Raw genomic sequence first — 21580 nt, forward strand, 5'->3', positions numbered from 1 at the left:
GGTGACCCATTGGCCTGGTTGTGTCCCACCATGCCCCTTTAAGTCCCGTAGCCCATCCCCTATCGGAGGTCCCGATCTCTCCCGCCAAAAATCACTAAACGCGGGCTTCCCTCGCTCCTTCCCCTCCCCCCACGCGCGAGGCAGAAACAGGGAGCAGCAGAACGCGAGGCAGCAACAGCTGGTGGCCGGAGCACGGCCCGGGGGAGCTCCGCTCCCCTCAAGGAGGTGGAAGGCTCGAAGATCAACGCCAGCAAGAATGAGGAGGAGAACTAAAAGAGAGAGAGAGAGAGAGAGTCTGAAGGTCCCTACAACAAACCAGCAACAATGGGGAGGACAGAGGACAGAACACAGAGAACAGAGAAAACAGAGAAACAGCAACAGGAGAGAAGGGGAGGAGAACTACAAGAGAGAGAGAGTCTGAAGGTCCCTACAACAAACCAGCAGCAGCCAGAATCACTAATCGTTTTTCCTTTCTGTAAAGAAAGTGTTTGCAACTTAAAGAAAAAAAAGTATAATAATAAAATAACTTAATCTGAAAAAGTGGTTATTAGCTTACTTCACTTCCTTAATAACGCAGGACCCAGGACATCGATGCTATTAAGGGGTAAGTAGGTAAAATTCTTCGGTGAAGGTATGGGTTATACCGGGGAATAACTTGGAAATATAGTTTGACCTGAATAGCACCCACCGAAGCCTGCATCAGAGTCAGGGAGTGAGAATCCCTGTTCACCATTTGGAATATCGGCCCTTTTTGGTATAGGGGGAATTCTAAGACAGAGTGGTGGATTTACAAAAACACACCGGTAGCAATCCTGAGATCGCTACTCTGCTTGTCCTGCTCTTTAGCTTCCAACCTAACTCTATAAAATCACTTTTAAAGTCCTCAACCCTTTTCTTAGCTATGTCGTTGGTGCCCATGTGCACCATGACTTCTAGATGCTCACCCGCCACCTTAATAATCTTGTAGACTCAATCCAAAACATCCTTGGCCCTGGCACCCGGGAGGCAACATACCTTCCGGGAGTCTCGCTCGCGACCACAGTATCTCCTATCTATTCCCCTAACCATTGAGTCTCCTGTCACTATTGCTTTTTTACTCTCCCCCCTTCCCTTCTGAGCCACAGAGCCAGGCTCAGTGCCAGAGACCTGACCGCTAAGGCCTTCCCCCGGTAGGTCATTCCCCCCTCACCAACAGCATCCAAAACGGTATACTTGTTTTGAAGGGGAACGGCCACGAGGGATCCCTGCACTGTCTGCCCATTCGTTTTCCTTCCCCTGACTGTAACCATTTTTGTCCTGTACCTTGGGTGTGGCTACCTCCCTGTAACTCTTCTCTATCACCCCCTCTGCCTCCCGGATGATCCGAAGTTCATCCAGCTCCAGTTCCCTAACGCGGCCTAGGAGGAGTTGGAGTTGGGTGCACTTCCCGCAGGTAAAGTCAGCGGGGACACTGGTGGTATCCCTCACCACCCACATCCTACAGGATGAGCATGCAACTGCCCTAGCCTCCACCCCCTTGGATCTTAATTCATAAAGAGATTTAAAGGGAAAAAAAGAATACAGATGATCCATTCTTCCCATCTCTCTTTTTCCTTAAATGGATTATTCCAGTTACATAGACATTTTAGCCAGCACTGTAGCAGACCACTGACAACATTCATTACAATCTCTGACAGCTTTAGGATTCTAAGTCACAACAATCTATTTATGAAGCTATCCCTCTTTAAGGCAAGGCTACTGGACAAGTACTGCATCATAATTCTGTATGGCAACAAGTGCTGAATACTTTTCAAGTGTCTAACCAAGGACACAGGGAAACCAAATGAGTCATTCAGGATAAAAATATTCACTTAATTAATCGGCTTCAAATCTGTCCATCATGAATTATATGCATCTATATATTAGAGATATATATATATATATATATATACACACACAGATATATATATATATACACATAGGTGGCACATTAGCGCAGTGGTTAGCACGGTTGCTTCACAGCTCCAGGGTCCCAGGTTCGAATCCTGGCTTGGGTTACTGTCTGTGCGGAGTCTGCATCTTCTCCCTGTGTCTGAATGGGTTTCCTCCGGGTTCCTCCCACAAGTCCCGAAAGACGCACTGTTAGGTAATTTGTACATTCTGAATTCTCCCTCAGTGTACTCGAACAGGCGCTGGAATGTGATGACTTCATTGCAGTGTTAATGTAAGCCTACTTGTGATAACAAAGATTACCCTTACATTTCAACTAAACTGACCAAAGTTTTGCAGCAATGTGATTATTCGCACAGGAAATTTATGTAAATGATTATCATCAGTCTAGTTATTTTGGTTTTAAGCCACTTTACTTCTTTCGAACAGTATAAGATCAGATGTGTACTTTTCCAAAGTACATACATTATTGCACATTGGAAAACAATCAATGACTTTAGACCTTTCAATATCACAGCCCAAACTCATCACATACCAACAACTTACATTTCTGTGGCTCATCTCACTTGCAGGAAGATGCAGAGAAAATGGAACTGGGCTCAGAGACAAAGGTATTATGTATTCAAGTAATTCATCCCTGTTGGCGAAGCGTCACGTGATCTGTAGTGACGTCAGCAGGGCATTTGCGCAGACTTTAGTTCTCCATCTTTGTTTTGTGTGAGCGACATCCCGAATAAACATTGCATTGTTTTTGGAAGAAACCCAAGTGAGCGGCACCGCTACCTTTTCTTTTTGTGGCACATTGAGAATACAACACAAGGGAAGGGTTTGGAAAAGGGGGGAACTTGGCAAAGGACTCCATAGGGCAAGAAACTACTGGATGAAAGCGAAGCTGCCAAGAAGATTTATGCATGATGCACAGCAGGTGGAGAGCAACCGAGACAAGTGTTTGAGGCCATGGCGGAATTTAAAAGCGAAGGTGCCTGACGACTCTTGATCGGGGCACAAGACGCCAGTGGAGTTGGAGAGGACAGAATTGATCTGGGTGTATTCATACAGGTATGTATGCCAGTTGTGGCAATTTTAATGAGTTGAAGATTGAGACAGGGAGGCTGGCTGTGAGAACATTTGAGAAGTTGAGCCTCAAAATACTATACTATACCACCAAAATATTTCCAGTATTTGAATAGTCACTTCTTTTCAAGACAGATTTGATTATATTTGCCGAATACAATTTGCCATTAAAATGTCTCTGCAGGTTATCTTTGAACGTCTGACACAATGCCATACTGTTTTAAGGCTGGTTTGTTATCACCATCACACCTGATATTAGATAGGGCAGTGGTAGAAAAGGAGACAAAATTGAATTGCATGATCATTCACAACCTCCTCTTGACTCTGAACAGTAGGCTTAGCCCCAAGCATTTTTCAATATTCGTCATTAAACTAACTGGTCCATAGTTTACAAATTGATTCTTTTCTGCCTTCTTGGACAGAGCTTTTCACAGTTGCATCCATCTTCAAACACAGTTTGCATTTGAAAGGGGCTTAAAATTCTCTATTAGCCTCTCTTTGAATTACTTCAAAATCCTAGAGTTCATCTAAGCAGGGCCCAGTGACGTAACCGCCTTGAATTCTGCTCACATTTTCATAACCGATTTCTTCTCTTTTGTTACGCTGTCCAAGAAAGCAAAAAAGAATAAACGGGTAAATTATAGACCAGTTAGCTTAATGCGGGACCATGCAAGGAAAATGTCCTATCTTTATCCATTTTCCCACTCCCTTCTGTTTTTCATTGACATTTTCACTTCCCCATTCTTTGTAACAATTAACAGATAATATTTAATTAACATCTCCATCCTCCACAATTAAGTTTTCCACAAATTTGAATGTATGTATAAAAACCCTCAGTACATCCCTCCATATTATTTGTTTGTTGGCTTTTTCCATATTTCTTCTGGCCCTTCTAAACTCTGGTTTCAAAGCATCTTCTATATTCCTTACAATTTTGTTTCACAGTGTTAGTCCTAGTTATACAAGTAACCTCTCTTTCAAGCTTCGGTTTACATGTGATCTATTTTCCTCGGAAACTTTAACTAAATTTATTAGTGCATTCTATCTACTGTTTGAGGATTTGGCACTGTTGATCCATCTTTCCTTCCCACTGAGCTTTCTACCCAGTTAATTTGAGTCAATCTCTTCTTTCTTACTGAACAGTCTTTTCCACTCCAGTTGTCTTACTGTTGTATCTTAATTATCCATATCTATTTTCAGATCGAGTCTATGTTATAGTCATTTTTTCCAGTTTATTTCTTCCACGGTGTTTCTCAGAACCAAATCAAATAATCTTCCTCTTAGACATGAACTTAATTTATTTAAAAAAAATCTTTTTATCCAATTAGATTGGCCAACAAAATAATTTTCTGAAGGCAGAAATAATACTCCTCAGTAAATGACCCAAGATGGTTCCACAAAGCTATCACTTTTACGCTGCCCAACAAAAGGCAAATAGCTAGCTCTCAAATGCAGATAACAGCAGTGTTCATAGAATGATACAACCCAGAGAGTGGCTGTTGAGCCCACGCGCCCCTCTTTGTTGGGGCCATCCAATCATAGAATAGTGCAGGGAGAGGCCATTCAGCCCTTCGGGTCTGCATCGGCCCCAGTAAAGAGCACCCTACTTAAGTCCCATGCCTCCACCATCCCCTTTAGCCCCGTAACCCATTAACTCCACCTAACCTTTTTGGCCACTAAGGGCAATTTATCATGGGCAATCCATCTAACCTGCATGTCTTTGGACTGTGGGAGGAAACAGAAGCACCCGGAGGAAACCCACGCAGACACGGGGAGAAGGTGCAGACTCCACAGACAGTGACCCAAGCCGGGAGTCGAACCTGGGATCCTGAAGCTGTGAAGCAACTGTGCTAACCACTGTGCTACCGTGCTGCCCATTCCCCAGCTCTTTCCACATAGCCCTGAATCCCATTCCCTATCTCTTTCTACATAGTTCTATACATCTTCCTTCAAGTATTTTTCCAGTTCCCTATTGAAAGGTACTTTGAATTTTCTTCCATTGCCCTTTCGTGCAGTGCATTCCAAATCATCGTAACATGCTGCGTAAAAAAAAAATCTTCATGCTGTCGCCAGTTCTTTTCCAATCATATCTGCTTTCTGCTGAAAAAGAGCGCTGTAGTTAAATCGTGGAATCTTTCTTTGTGGCTCAGCATGTGATTAGAATCTCTTTTCCTTTATTCATTTATGGGACGTGGCCATTGCCGGCTGTGCCAACATTTATTGCCCATCCCTAATTGCCCTTGAGGAGGCAAATAAGAGTCAACCACATTGCTGTGGGTCTGGAGTCACATGTAGGCCAGACAAGGTATGGAAGGTTTCCTTCCCTGAAGGACATTAGTGAACCAGATGGGTTTTTACAACAATCGCTTCATGGTCATCATTAATTAGACCTTTTTTAAATTCCAAATTTTTATTTAATTCAAATTTCAGCATCTGCACTGGCAGGATTTGAACCTGGACCCCCAGAGCATTACTCTGAGTCTCTGGTTTACTCGTACCATGACAATACCACTACGTCACCGCCTCCTCTGCCTGAAACTTAATTATGACTATGTTTGCAAGTTATATCATTTTGATATAACTTAAGGCCAACTTTTGGATTTTGGATTCATCACAGAATCCTGCTTTGCAACAACAGACAATATTATATTCCTCCTGAACAAAATTAACAGTAGAAATGTGACACACCATCATATTTGTTAAATTATCGGATGCCTTGATAAATAGTATTCATATACTGGCAGCTCCTTTCAGCGTAGAATGTGCCTCATTAAAATGTCAGCTCTTTGCCTGTCAAGTTGAATCACTGCTAAAGATTATGCATGGCAATGTTTAAGTGTCAACACAGCAAGCGGCATTGTAGTGAGACTTGTTTCTGTTAGACCACATACTGTATAGTGCGGAAAGATGGCACATTGTCAAAACAGCAGTGTTTGGACTTACAGTGCAAGCTGCGTACAGTAGCTGGCCATTTAGTTAGCTGTGTTCTAATTATTACTGCTTTGCTATTTTTAAAAATCTGCTTTGATTTTTCACAAAAGTAAAAGGCAAAGCTATTTCCCTCAGATTGATGGTAAATCTGTCTGGACACGGGGGAACCATGTGTTCAGATATGATTCCTAAGAAAACAATGCAAGTATAAAACAGATACCACAATATTAATTTTGTTTAGTAGAACATTTAAAGGTCCAACGCCTGCTCCAGCCAATTATAATTCTTGACCTTAAATTTCAGTAACAATTTTGGGTCGAGGCCACCAAAACCTCAGCTGCTCAAATTAGTTAATTATATTGGCAGTGCTAAGTCATGACAAAAAGTGCTTATTTTTCCATACATTTCTCTCTGTGCTTCACTTTCACTCCTTATTCCTTTCCATTTATCATGCCCTTTTCATTTGTTTTACCTCTTTTGCACTTTGTTTTATTTCTCCACATTTGACTCTCTAACTCTGTCCTTCACTTCCATTTCTTGCTGTTTCCTTCATTCTCATGCCCCTGTTCCACTCTCTTTTCATTTTTACCCCACTGCTTTTCTGATTTTTGTCTCTTCAGTGGTTTTCATTTCCTACATGGGGCAGCATTGAAGCTGCTGCACGGGAGCAGCATGAAGCAGACGAAGATGTGGGTCATCAAAAAAAAAACACATTAGAGCTGGAAATTGATTAAGTGCAAAGGGGGTGAAAGGTAATACCATTGAATTCATTTAGCACAAAGTTCATCATAATGGGGTTACAGATGTGATCTTGTATATTGATATGAAATAAAATAAAATTACGACAATGAATACAAATGTTGAAGATGGTTCCAGTTAGACTAAGTATATTTGGATACATTTGGTGTGCATTATATATCAACCTATGGCAGTAAATCTTTTCTTGCTATTTCTTCCAAAATCTCTCTCATTAAAATCAGCTCTCTTAAAATGGATAACATTAAATGTTTAGCCCGTATTTGTGATACTATATGGATTAGCTAGCTGAAAAAAAAGCAACCATGAGAAGGCGCCATCTCAGGACTTACAATGTAAGAAAATGATAGAATGTTAGATAAGCTAAAACGCTGACGTATGACCTGCTTCATTTTGAAAATTTACCATAGTTGCTACATTGTCCACTCAATGGGACATAAGTTTGAAGCATTTACAGTGGGACTAAACAAATTGTTAGCGGCACAATTAGCATGGAGATTGAATAAATACATTAACTGATAAATAGGAGATTGAATAAATCCATTATACAATAAATACAAGAATATTGGCTTAATCCCATTAGTTTTCAGTCTTCCTCACAAACATAATTCAAACTCAATATACAAAGCTGCTTACCTACATACTCTACTTTTAGATTAGTACTGTTTTTGTGAACTCAATTCAAAAATAAGACTGACCACACTGGTGGTCAGCTGTTTAATACAAACTGACACAATTTCAGGGCTGAAAATTCCAACTATTCCATGAAATGCCCAACCCAAACACATTTGATGCACCGCATGTATGACCTGGGGATTTTTTTGTTTAAGTAGCTTGAAATTATCGGTAATTCAAAGTTATAAATGTTTAGTATTATGATACAAGTGTTTGCTAAGAATTTGTTTAACTGAAAGAAGTGCATTGGGCAGCAGGATAGCACAGTGGTTAGCACTGTTGCTTCACAGCTCCAGGGTCCCAGGTTCGATTCCCGCCTTGGGTCACTGTCTGTGCGGAGTCTGCACGTTCTCCCCGTGTCTGTGTGGATTTCCTCCGGGTGCTCCGGTTTCCTCCCACAAATCCCGAAAGATGTGCCATTAGGTAATTTGGACATTCTGAATTCTCCTTCGGTGTACCCGAACAGACGCCAGAATGTGGCGACGAGGGAATTTTCACAGCAACTTCACTGCAGTGTTAATGTAAGCCTACTTATGACAATAAAAGACTGATGAAAGCAACAAGATAGCATTCCATTGTTATTAATATTATTATAATCCATTTATTAGTGAGAACAATTCAGTTTTTGGTATTTTGGTCATTTCTGTAACTTGCATCACTGCACCAGAGTCAGTGAACGACCTTAGATCCTATTATACAAACGAGTAACGTTCTCTCATTATTTTTCTTTTTGGAACAGATAGATTGTAAGCAATTTGCTTTCAATCAACCATAACTTTTGATTTACAATACCTTATTGCGCATGAATATTTTATCTGATTATGTAGATTTCTTTTTAAATATAATGGAGCCACGGTTCCCAACTAGGAGGTCCTATTTCACATCATTTTACTTCATTTGTTAACCTGAGCAAAAATGTAGACGAATAGAAGGAATACTTCTTTGTTTTCAGTTCTACGTTGCAAGAATTAAAGGAGGAAAATGGACACCTAATTATCACACTGTCCAAAATCAATGATTATTCTCACATTCTCCGACTACATTGCGATGCAGTTTTTAAAAAATCTTAACAAGCCTCAAGTGTGAGATGACATAATTCTGACCCCCATCTGTTTCGCACCATCTTTAACACAGATTACGTAAGTGAAGGCAGTTCCAAGAGATGTTTAATACATTTTATTTCAGCAATCTTTCAAATGACCAGAACCTTAGCAGAATACCATTGCATTTTGAATAAATGAAGTCTGCTGATGTCACCTACTTTGTAATGGAAGCATCCAAACTCATTAATATACCATTCGAGGCAGAATGCTCATCGTTCTTTTCAGATGTTTGCACATTGAAGGTTGGAGTAGCCATGGCAATCGCAAGCCTGGCCCTTTTCTCATCTTTTTCAAGTACTCTCTTCAATCCACCATTCAGTAAATATTCTTGACAAACACTATAAAAGGAAGAACAACTGGTCAGCCTCATGAAACAATATATACATGTTTACCCACAAAGCTATTTGCTTTGCATCTGCAAGAACAATTGCAATGCATGTTAGGAACTTTTACTGAGGCTTTTAACACTCCTCCATTTGGCAGTTGTCAAACAGCCGCCAGACAAAGAATTGTAACCTCATGCCTATTTTGACTGCTGTTAATTCCAGGTATCGCTATTACTTTCCTTCACTGGAGGGTGAGGGGGAAAAAAAACAAGAGAATGTCACCCTGGAATCCATAGTGGTAGTGAACATTCCCTTTAATCGCTGCTTATAGTATATCACTTATTTGATTTCTATCGCCTTTAGTGAGAGAAAACAAGCAGAGAGATACGATACTGTGAAAAATGAGAAACAAGAGAACAGAGACAGAAAACAGAGAGAGAGAGAGAGAGAGATGGACAAATAGAGGCCAAAGCATTTATTTCTGTCACTCCAACCCTCTCACTGTTTTTTCGGACATACAGACTAATTTCCAATTTGTTCCGACGTCCCAAATTTGGAACAGCTCCAAATTTTTAAATATCACCTCTTTAAAGAAGCAAAGTTGTATTCCCCCAGACACTAACTCAATTCTGTCAGTTCTCAGCATCTTATCTGTGCCTATGCGTGGTCTGTGGTCGTTTCATAACGGTAAGTGAGCTCACAAACGTTAGAACCAGAAGCAAGGGGCATGTGCTGAACAATGCCGAACAAGAGGCAAAATCTTGAAATTATAGTTAAGTGATTTAGGAGTGAAATCAGGAAGCCCAACCACACACCCACACACTAGGGGTAATGGGGATCGGTAACTCTCTTCCCCCAAAAGTCTGAGTGCTGCATCAAAACTCAAGCTCTCTTGTTTGAGTGTATCCTAAACATGTGTATTCAGATAATTGCAGTTGTTCACAAACTATTCGGGTCAATCGGAAGGCTCCCGGCCAATGCTTGGCTTTCTTAATCTCACTTTTAAATATGATGGTTTTACATCTGTGACAGAATTACATGTAAAGTGTGACAGTTAAACAGAAGACTCACGGTAAGTCATGAATGTGTTGATTTACAACAATCGAATGATATGCACTGTAATGAACAGCGATTAGGGCCCATAGATTTACTTCAGTACACTGGTTGTAGTCGTTCAATAACTAACAAAGAACGAATTAATTAGAATATTCACATTCTAATAACTCAGGCGGTATAATTGGTTTCTCAAATCCGAAGCGTTTAAATACAGGTGATGTCATTAGTCAGCGCTGCTTAAAAGTTTTCAAAATGTAATTTATCTGCTCACTATCTCAGAAGTGAGCTTAAGAAAATTAACAGAGAAACATTTCACAATTATAATGATTTCTATTTTGCTACCTGCAATGGTGCTTGCTGTTCATTATACCTACAGCTGCTCACAGACTTTCAATGGGATTGGCATCTGATGGAAATTAGAATGCCATTTCACTGAGGCATCGAAAGAATCTGGGCCTGTATGAACAGATCAGGCAACAGTGCAATGCGTCTCTTCAACTAGAGTGAAGAATCCTAACGGAGACATAGAACATAGAACAGTACAGCACAGAACAGGCCCTTCGGCCCTCGATGTTGTGCCGAGCAATGATCACCCTACTCAAACCCACGTATTCACCCTATACCCATAACCCAACAACCCCCCCCCCTTAACCTTACTTTTTAGGACACTACGGGCAATTTAGCACGGCCAATCCACCTAACCCGCACATCTTTGGACTGTGGGAGGAAACCGGAGCACCCGGAGGAAACCCACGCAGACACGGGGAGGACGTGCAGACTCCACACAGACAGTGACCCAGCCGGGAATCGAACCTGGGACCCTGGAGCTGTGAAGCATTTATGCTAACCACCATGCTACCGTGCTGCCATGTTAGGCAGAATTTAATGGGCCTGGCTGAGGTCTCGCTGGGGGGTGGGTGGAGGAAGCCCTTCAGTACAATGGTATGTCGAGCCTTCCTTGGAATTCAGGATCCATCAGGTGGAAATCCCACCTGTCTCCCATTGTAGCCAGTGCCATATCAGGAGCATTGACAGTTGCTGGCAATGCACACCCCACAGGCCCCAATATTTGCCCAGGCCAAAGATAAGTGAGGGCAGCAGCGGGGTTGCAGGGTGGGGTTTGTGGCATGGGAAGGTTGGAGGCAAGGGCAGGGGCCAGGCTTTCAACATGGCCACCTCCATCCCCTCCCGAATCCGGATCCACCAATCAGGCACAGAGGACCTGATAATCAGAAGGCGTAGGAAAGACATCTGGCCCCCAATTAATCCCAGCGCTAAATTTGGGGCATTGGACCAAATTGGAAATTAGTCTGCACTTTTGAAAAATCATGAGGGGTTTGGAGAAGCATAAATAAATGCTTTGGCCTCTGTTTATTTGCACATCTTTTCCCAAGGTAGGGGAGTCTAAAACTAGAGGGCATAGGTTTACGGTAAGGGAGAGATAGAAAATGGTCCAGAGGGGCAATTATTTCACACAGAGGGTGGTGAGTGTCTGGAACGAGCTGCCAAAGGCAGTAATTAGAGGCGGGGTACAATTTTGTCTTTTAAAAAGCATTTAGACAGTTATATGGGTAAGCTGGGTATAGAACATAGAACATTACAGCGCAGTACGGGCCCTTCGGCCCTCGATGTTGCGCCGACCCGTGAAACCATCTGAAGCCAATCTGACCTACACTATTCCATTTTCATCCATATGTCTATCCAGTGACCACTTAAATGCCCTTAAATTTGGCGAGTCTACTACTGTTGCAGGCAGGGCGTTCCACACCCCTACTACTCTCTGAGTAAAGAAACTGCCTCTGACATCTGTCCTATATCTACCACCCCTCAATTTAAAGCTATGTCCTCTCGTGTTGGTCATCACCATCCGAGGAAAAAGACTCTCACTGTCCACCCTATCTAACCCTCTGACTATCTTATATGTCTCTATTAAGTCATCTCTCAGCCTTCTCCTCTCTAACGAAAACAACCTCAAGTCCCTGAGCCTTTCCTCGTAAGACCTTCCCTCCATACCAGGCAACATCCTAGTAAATCTCCTCTGAACCGTTTCCAAAGCTTCCACATCCTTCCTATAATGTGGTGACCAGAACTGCACGCAGTACTCCAGGTGCGGCCGCACCAGAGTTTTGTACAGCTGCAGCATGACCTCATGGCTTCGAAACTCAATCCCCCTACTGATAAAGGCTAGCACACCATATGCCTTCTTAACAGCCCTATTAACCTGGGTGGCAACTTGCAGGGATTTATGTACCTGGATGTTGAGATCTCTCTGTTCATCTACACTACCAAGAATCTTGCCATTAGCCCAGTACTCTGCATTCCTGTTACTCCTTCCAAAGTGAACCACTTCACACTTTTCCGCATTAAACTCCATCTGCAACCTCTCAGCCCAGCTCTGCAGCTTATCTATGTCCCTCTGTAACCTATAACATCCTTCAGCACTATCCACAACTTCACCGACCTTCATGTCATCTGCAAATGTACTAACCCATCCTTCTACACCCTCTTCCAGGTCATTTATAAAAATGACAAACAGCAGTGGCCCCAAAACAGATATCGGTACACCATTAGTAACTGAACTCCAGGATGAACATTTGACATCAACCACCACCCTCTGTCTTCTTTCAGCTAGCCAATTACTGATCTAAACCGCTAAATCACCTTCAATCCCATACTTCCGTATTTTCTGCAATAGCCTACCGCGTGGAACCTTATCAAACGCCTTACTGAAATCCATATACACCACATCAACCACCTTACCCTCATCCACCTGTTTGGTCACCTTCTCAAAAAACTCAATAAGGTTTGTGAGGCATGACCTACCCTTCACAAAACCGTGTTGAGTATCGCTAATCAACTTGTTCTTTTCAAGATGATTATAAACCCTATCTCTTATAACCTTTTCCAACATTTTACCCATAACCGAAGTAAGGCTCACAGGTCTATAATTACCGGGGTTGTCTCTACTTCCCTTCTTGAACAAGGGGACAACATTTGCTATCCTCCAGTCTTCCGGCACTATTCCTGTCGACAAAGACGACATAAAGATCAAGGACAAAGGCTCTGCAATCTCCTCCCTGGCTTCCCAGAGAATCCTAGGATAAATCCCATCTGGCCCAGGGGACTTATCTATTTTTACACTTTCCAAAATTGCTAACACCTCCTTCTTTTGAACCTCAATCCCATCTAGCCTGGTCGACTGAACCTGAGTATTCTCCTCGACAGCATTGTCTTTCTCCAGTGTAAACACTGACGAAAAATATCCATTTAACGCTTCCCCTATCTCCTCTGATTCCACACACAACTTTCCACTACTATCCTTGATTGGCCCTAATCTTACTCTAGTCATTCTTTTGTTCCTGATATACCTATAGAAAGCCTTAGGGTTTTCCTTGCTCCTATCCGCCAACGACTTTTCGTGTCCTCTCCTCGCTCTTCTTAACTCTCCCTTTAGGTCCTTCCTGGCAAACGTAACTCTCAAGTGCCCTAACTGAGCCTTCATGTCTCATCCTAACAGAAGCCTTCTTCTTCCCCTTGACAAGTGCTTCAACTTCCTTAGTAAACCATGGTTCCCTTGCTCGACAACTTCCTCCTTGCCTGACAGGTACATACTTATCAACGACTTATCAAGGGTATAGACGGATATTACCAAATGCGGGTAATTGGGACTAGCTTAGTGGTAAAAACTGGGCAGCATGGACAAGTTGGGCCGAAGACCTGTTTTCATGCTGCAAACTTCAATGGCTCCATCTCTCTCTTGAGGTGAACTGAGGGATTAGTGTCAAGTGGCTCAATAATGAATCTAATTAACATCCTGCTGTCAGCAGCAAAGAATCCAGCATCATCTCCTTGTCCTCCAACTTAATCGAGAGTTTTTGCCACTGCTGGGAGACATTGAGCTTCTCCGTGCTACCCACTGCGACTGACTGGATTGAATTATAGCCTTCAGAGTCCAAACCAGGACATTGCACAGAATTAAAACTTCACTTGCAATTGATTGGATTAACTTTTCTTGCATGTTTATTCGGTAGCACAGTGGTGGCAGAGTGGTTAGCATTGTTGCTTCACAGCGCCAGGGTACCAGTTTCGATTCCCGGCTTGGGTCACTGTCTGTGCGGAGTCTGCACGTTCTCCCCGTGTCTGTGGGGGTTTCTTCCATCAGGAAAAAGATACCGAAGTTTGAGATCACGTACCAACCGACTCAAGAACAGCTTCTTCCCTACTGCCATTCAGAATTTTGAATGGACCTACCTTGTATTAAGTTGATCTTTTCTCTACACCTTGCTAAAACTGTAACATTATATTCTGCAGTCTCTCCTTCCTTCCCTATGTACAGTATACATTGTCTGTACAGCATGCAAGAAACAATACTTTTCACTGTATACGAATACATGTGACAATAATAAATCAAATCAAATCAAATTGCAACAGAATAAGTCTTGCCATTTGTCCATGAAAGACCACATTAGGTCTCAACTTGTCAAGTCCTCGACCTCGGTGAAACAGGAAAGTACAAAGTGTCTTCAGTTTCATATCAAGCGGAGGTAAATACATTTACCAGCACCAAATCACAGTTGTGTATTTCCACAAGTCTATAGTACTCACCAATGCATTGCCATTTACTACGTGTATGTTTTGTAGATGTTCGTTTATGCCATATGTGTTTAAGAATGTTGTTTCCTTGTTAGCAACTTATGATAAGGTAACACTCAAATATATGGAGAAAGATATTATTGAAGGGCTGAATCTGAACATGAACATGACTTCTTGGTATGATTTATTTGTGTTACTCGGCTGGGATGTTTATACCTCCAAGTTTTGTTGGGCACCATGAAGTGTCTGAAAGAAAACATTTATGATGCCTAAAATTTCACAAAATTCACATCATCATCTCGAAGAACTGATCGAAGCATTAGACACAGCTGTTTGTGGATCCTGCTGTCACAAATTGGCTGCTGAAATTCCTGCATTACAACAGCGATGAACACTTCAAAGTACTTAATTGTCTGTAAATCACTTCCCTGGGACATGCTGGGGATGTGAAGGGTGCTTTATAGAAATGCAAGCCTTTCTTTCAAATGACTAAGCTAACACAGCATATTCCAGAGCCAACCAGGCAGAAAGCTGCTCTAGATCCAGTAATTTAAAAAAATTAATTCAAGGGGAGTGGGCTTCACTGGCGAGGCTAGCATTTATTGCCCAGCCCTAATTGCCCGAGTGTGCAGTGAAATTACTGACCTCATGGTGAAAGAGCCTCTAAGTACCAATGATCACAGCATGATCGCATTTCAGTTGGAGGGTGAGAAGAGTGAGGCTAATACCAGAATTTTAAACTTAAATAAAAGCAGTTCCAAGGGTATGAAGACAGTGGCTAATGTGAATTAAGAAATTACATTAAAGGCTAGGACAGTAAGGCACAGCAGCAGACATTTAAGGAGATACAACAAAGACGTTTTCTAGTGAAAAAGAAAAACTCCAGAAGGTTGCACCAGCCTTTACTAATTAATGAAGTGATAGTATCAAATCGAAAAAGTTTCTTGCACCCAGGCGATAAAGATTTTTAGGTTTTTTTCTGCATGTTCATCAGGTATATTTGTGGGTTGATTTTCATTTGTGGTGGCGACAGAGTTCTCAGCGATTGTTATTTTGGATCACGTCCTACACTTTTGTTGGATTTGTCCCAGATTCTGGCCCCATCCAACATGGAGGTTAGACAACACTATTGTGAGCACATGTCCATTGCCAGAGGGGATTATATAAAACTTAACAAAACCGAGACAATCTCGCCTTCCACGTTGTGGGAGACCTTTAAGGTGGTCCTTAGGGGGAAAAGTATCTCTGGTGAGGACAGTGAGGGTGGAGCAGCAGAGGCTGGTGGACTCCATTCTTGAGATGGACCACCAGTACTCAATTGACCCTACTCCAGATTTGCTGGCAAGGAGGAAAAAGCTGCAAGCACAGTTTGAACTATTGTCGATTGACAGGGCGGTGTCAGTTGCGGTGTTTATGGGGCCTGTTCTACGAATACGGGGAGAAGGCCAGTCACCTTTTGGCACACCAGCTAAAACAGCAGGTGGCCTCCGAGGAGATCACACAGATGCACAATTCGAGCAGTAACTTTCCTTGGTGCCCGAACCGGAAGTGATTGTTCCCTGGATGTCAAAAAGGCATTTGATAGAATGGAGTGAGTGTATCTATTTGAGTTTGGTTTTGGCCACAAATTTATTTCTTGGATTTGGCTACTGTATAGGTCCCCATTGCAAGTGTGTGTACGAACGTTCTGAACACTGTTTTTTTTTGTTGAATAGGGGCACGAGACAGAGATGTCTCCACTCCTGTTTGCTTTGGGAATAGAACTGCCGGCTATGGTTCTCTTAAGTGAAGGGGGATAAATTGGGGAGGAGTGGAGCACCGGGTGTCCCTTTATGCGCGAGGGGGGGGGGGGGGGGGGGGTCTGACCCAGCCCAATTTATTGTTTTATTATTAGGCAGCCAAAATTCAGAAAATAACGTGGATGAGCAATCCTGGTTCCATTTTGGGACAAATGGAAGCGAGCTCCTACACCACTTCTAGTCTTTGTGCAATAGTTACTGCACTGTTACCTCTTTCTCCAGTCAGATTTTCCTCGTATTCAGTGGTAATCTTCACCCTGAGAATATGGAAGTAGTTCAGGTAGCTTTTCAAATTCAATTTCCTGTCTTCACTAGCCCCCATCTGCAACAACCACCCTGTCCGATCAGCTGGTTTGGACTCAATGTTTTTAAGTCTAGGGAGGGGAAGGGTTTGGAGGTTTGTAGACATGTTTGTGAAGGGGACGTTTGCTAGTTTTAAGGAGTTAGATGAGAAATTCCAACTGCCTGGTCCCAGTCTTTTCCATACAAAGCTTTCCCCCCCTTTGGTGCCACTCTCTTCCCTGTTGAAGGTGATTTTGTCTCTAGCTGATTTGTGGGGGGGGGGGTTCTATTTTGGATATTTATGGCCCTATCCTTTCAACAGAGTCTGCTCAGTTGAGTGAGGCGAGGATGAAATGAGAGCGCGAACTGCGTCCCATTCTTAATGTTGAGGTGTGGAGTGAGGCCCTTCACAGCGTCAACACCACCTCTTCATGTGCTCGGCTGAGTTTGGTTCAATTTAAGGTTTTGCACAGGACGCACCTGACCAGGGCTAGGGTGAGCGGATCCTTCTCCGGGGTTGAGGAATAAATGTGAGCGCTGCTCTCAGGGACCTGCTAACCATACACACATGTTCTGGTCCTGTCCCAAGTTGATAAGCTTCTGGCCTCTTTTCTTTTACACCACGTTGCAGATACTCGTTGTAGATTTGGATCTATATCTATGGTGGCTATATCTGGGGTGTCCAATTCGCCGGTGTTTCACTCTGGGGTGAAGGAGGATGTCCTTGCCTGTATCTAGTGATAGCTCGGAGGTGAATTCTGCTTCAGTGGAGGTCTCCTCCTCCACCTACTGCATTGGGTGACCTCATGTCTTTTCTACATTTGGAGAAGGTTGAGTACACCATCAGGGGGTCGGTGGAGGGGTTCTACCCAAGATGGAAACCATTCATTTATTTTTTGAAGGAGTTAGTCACCATCAGATATTAGGGGTTAGTTGTGTTAAAGTTACGGTGCCTTTGCTTTTGTTTCTCTCTTCTGTTGTGTACTTCTGTTTGATTGTTTTGAGTGGTTTTGATTAATATGAAATTTTTTTAATAAACATATTTATTTCGAAGAAACACATACAATACTGCAAAGATTAGTAGCAAATCAGAACTTTGAAACCATCAAAGAATGACTAAATAAGGAGAAGGAAGAAATTAGAATATGAGAGAAAGCTAGCCGGAAATATAAAAACACATAGTCAAAGTTTCTAAAAGTAATTGAAACAGAACGAAAAGGAAACATTTGTCCTCTGGGAGGGAGTCTGGGGAATTAATAAAGGGAAATAAGGAAATACTGAAAGTGAACAGATATTTTTAGTCCTTCACTGTAGAAGAGACAAATAACATTCCAGAAATACTTGTAAATCAAGAGGTGAAAGGGAGGAAAGAACTTAAAACAATTACAATGACCAGGGAAAGGGTATTGGAACTAAATCAGAAGTCACTTTTTGTGCTATTTTTGTATTTCTTAAATAGCTTTTATGAGAAAATTCTGCAAAAGCTGGGAATGAAATGGGATAAGTCTTGGACTCCTTCTCAATCAGAAACACAATTATTTACAACATACTTCAGTAACTTGGACAAGGAAAATGAATGTACTATTGCCAAGTTCGTGGATGACACAAAAATAGTAGGCAAATGGTAAGGATAAGACTAAGAGTCGACAGAGGGATGTAGACGGGTTAAGCGAGTAGGCAAAATCTTGGCAGGTGGACTATAATGTAGGAAAATGTGAAGTTACGCAACTTGGAAGGAATAATAAAGGAGCTGAATATTGTTTAAGTAGAGAAAGAGTGCAGAAAGCTGCGGCACAGAGGGATTGGGGGGCCTCATGCTGGTTCAACAGGTAAATGGAAAGTCGGCCTTTATTCCAAACGAAATGGAGTATAAAAATAGGGGCATCTTGCTAAAACTATACAAGACGCTAGGAATACTGTGAACAGTTTTGGTCCCCTTACCCAAGGAAAGATATACTGGCATTGGAGACATTCCAGAGAAGGTTCACCAGTTTGATCCCAGGTATGGAGGGATTTTCAGGAGAGGTTGAGTAGGTAGGGCCTGTATTCATTGGTGTTTAAAAGAACGACCTTATCAAGACATATAGGATTTTCAAGAGACTTGACAGGGTAGATGTTGAGGTAGTTTCCCTTTGTGGGACAGTATAGGAACAGAGAACAGAATCTCAGTGGAAGGCGTCGCCCATTTAATACCGGTAGGAGGAATTTCTTCCCGCAGAGGGTGGCGAATCTTTTGAATTCTTTACCAGAGAGAGCTGTCGAAACTTGGTCGTGAAGTACGTTCAAGGCTAAGATAGACAGACGTATAAATTAGTGAGGGAAAGTGCTTAAAACAAGCGTTATGGGGATAAGGCAGGAAAGTGGAGTTGAGGATTATCACATCAGATCAGTCAAGGTCTCATTGAACGGTAGAGCAGACATAATGGACCAAATAGCCTACTTCTTGGATTGGATTTGTTTATTGTCACGTGTACCGAGGTACAGTGAAAAATATTTTTCTGCAAGCAGCTCAACAGATCATTCAGTACATGGGAAGAAAAGGGAATTAAACAGAATTCAAGAAAATACATGAGAATACATAATAGGGCAACACAATATATACAATGTAACTACATAAGCATTGGCATCGGATGAAGCATACATGGGTGTAGTGTTAATGAGGTCAGTCCATAAGAGGGTCATTTAGGAGTCTGGTGACAGTGGGGAAGAAGCTGTTTTTGAGTCTGTTTGTGCGTGTTCTCAGACTTCTGAATCTCCTGCCCGATGGAAGAAGTTGGAAAAGTGAGTAAGCCGGGTGGGAGGGATCCTTGATTATGCTGCCTGCTTTCCCCCGACAGCGGGAGGTGTAGATGGAATCAATGGATGGGAGGCAGGTTCGTGTGATGGACTGGGCGGTATTCACGACTCTCTGAAGTTCCTTGCGGTCCTGGGCCGAGCAGTTGCCATACCAGGCTGTGATGCAGCCCGATAGGATGCTCTCTATAGTGCATCTGTAAAAGTTGGTAAGGGTTAATGTGGACATGCCGAATTTCCTTAGTTTCCTGAGGAAGTATAGGCGCTGTTGTGCTTTCTTGGTGATAGCGTCGACGTGAGTGGACCAGGATAGATTTTTGGTGATGTGCACCCCTAGGAATTTGAAACTGCTCACCATCTCTACCTCGGCTCCGTTGATGCTGACAGGGGTGTGTACAGTACTTTGCTTCCTGAAGTCGATGACCAGCTCTTTAGTTTTGCTGGCATTGAGGGAGAGATTGTTGTTGTTACACCACTCCGCTAGGTTCTCTATCTCCCTCCTGTATTCGGACTCGTCGTTATTCGAGATCCCACTATGGTCGTATCGTCAGCAAACTTGTAGATGGAGTTGGAACCAAGTTTTGCCATGCAGTCGTGTGTGTACAGGGAGTAGAGTAGGGGGCTAAGTACGCAGCCTTGCGGGGCACCGGTATTGAGGACTATTGTGGAAGAGGTGTTGGTGTTCATTCTTACTGACTGTGGTCTGTTGGTCAGAAAGTCAAGGATCCAGTTGCAGAGTGGAGAGCCAAGTCCTAGGTTTTGGAGCTTTGATACGAGCTTGGCTGGGATTATGGTGTTGAAGGCGGAGCTGTAGTCAATAAATAGGAGTCTGATGTAGGAGTCCTTGTTTTCGAGATGCTCTAGGGATTAGTGGAGGGCCAGGGAAATGGCGTCTGATGTGGACCGGTTGCGACGGTATGCGAATTGAAGTGGGTCAAGGCGTTCCGGGAGTATGGAGGTGATGCGCTTCATGATCAGCCTCTCGAAGCACTTCATTACAACTGACGTCAGGGCCACCGGGCAGTAGTCATTGAGGCACGTTGCCTGGTTCTTCTTTGGTACCGGTATGATGGTGGTCTTCTTGAAGCAGGTGGGGACCTCGGAGTGGAGTAGGGATAGGTTAAAGATGTCTGTGAAAACCTCTGCCAGCTGGTATGCGCAGGCTCTGAGTGCACGACCAGGGATCCCGTCCGGGCCCATCGCCTTCCGTGGGTTCACTTTCAGGAAGGCCGATCTGACTTCGGAAGCTGTGATGGTGGGCATGGGTGAATTATGGGTTGCTGGGGCACTCGATAGCGGATTGTTGGTTACCTGCTCAAACCGAGCATAGAATGCATTAAGTTCATCGGGGAGGGGTGCGCTGCTGCCAGAGATACTGCTCGGCTTCGCTTTGTAACCCGTGATGTTGTTTAGTCTTTGCCACAACAGCTGAGAGTCTGTCTGTGACTCTAGCTTAGTTTGATATTCTCTCTTGGCATCTCGGATGGCTTTGCGGAGGTCGTACCTGGATTTCTTGTATAGGACAGGGTCGTCTGCCTTGAACGCCTCAGATCTGTCCTTCAGTAGGGAGTCAATCTTGCGGTTGAGCCATGGTTTCCGGTTGGGGAACATACGTACTGCTTTCTTTGGCACGCAGTCGTCCACACATTTGCTGATTAAGTCTGTGACGGTGGTGACATACTCATTTAAGTTAGTCGCTGAGTTCTTAAATATGGACCAGTCCACTGTCTCCAAGCAGTCACGTAAGAGCTCTTTTGTCTCCTCGGACCAGCACTGCACAACCTTCTTAGCTGGATTCTCCCGCTTGAGTTTCTGCTTGTAAGCCGGGAGAAGGAGCACAGTCTTATGGTCTGATTTCCCAAAGTGCGGCCGGGGATGGAACGGTAGGCGCCCTTGATTTTTGAGTAGCAGTGGTCAAGAGTGTTGTCACCCCTGGTGGGACAGGAGATGTGCTAGGGGAATTTTGGCAGTACACTCGAGGTTGGCTTTGTTGAAGTCTCCGGCCACAATGAACAAGGCCTCCGGGTGTTCTGTTTCATAGTTGTTTATGACTGTGTACAGTTCATCCAGCGCCTTCCTCACTTCTGCCTGGGGTGGGATGTAGACTCCTGTGATAATGGCTGAAGTGAACTCACGTGGAAGATAGTATGGGCGGCACTTTACGGTCAAGTATTCCAGGTCTGGGGAGCAGTAGGTCGCCAGGGTCACCACATCCAAGCACCAGGAGGAGTTGATGAGGAGGCAAACCCCTCCACCCTTCGCT

At 43.2% G+C, this 21580-nt stretch overlaps 1 protein-coding gene across 1 annotated transcript in view; it reads right to left on the reverse strand.

Moving 5' to 3' along the window:
• bmt2 (base methyltransferase of 25S rRNA 2 homolog) overlaps window positions 1-21580 on the reverse strand; it is a 141039-nt gene that overhangs the window by 66872 nt on the left and 52587 nt on the right. The window contains exon 3 of the mRNA XM_038779983.1: window positions 8627-8806. Within this exon, the coding sequence (XP_038635911.1) occupies window positions 8627-8806 (180 nt within the window). The remainder of the gene's footprint in view (window positions 1-8626; window positions 8807-21580) is intronic.

The sequence above is a fragment of the Scyliorhinus canicula genome, chromosome 20 (genome assembly GCF_902713615.1).
Source record: "Scyliorhinus canicula chromosome 20, sScyCan1.1, whole genome shotgun sequence".
Lineage (NCBI taxonomy): Eukaryota > Metazoa > Chordata > Chondrichthyes > Carcharhiniformes > Scyliorhinidae > Scyliorhinus > Scyliorhinus canicula.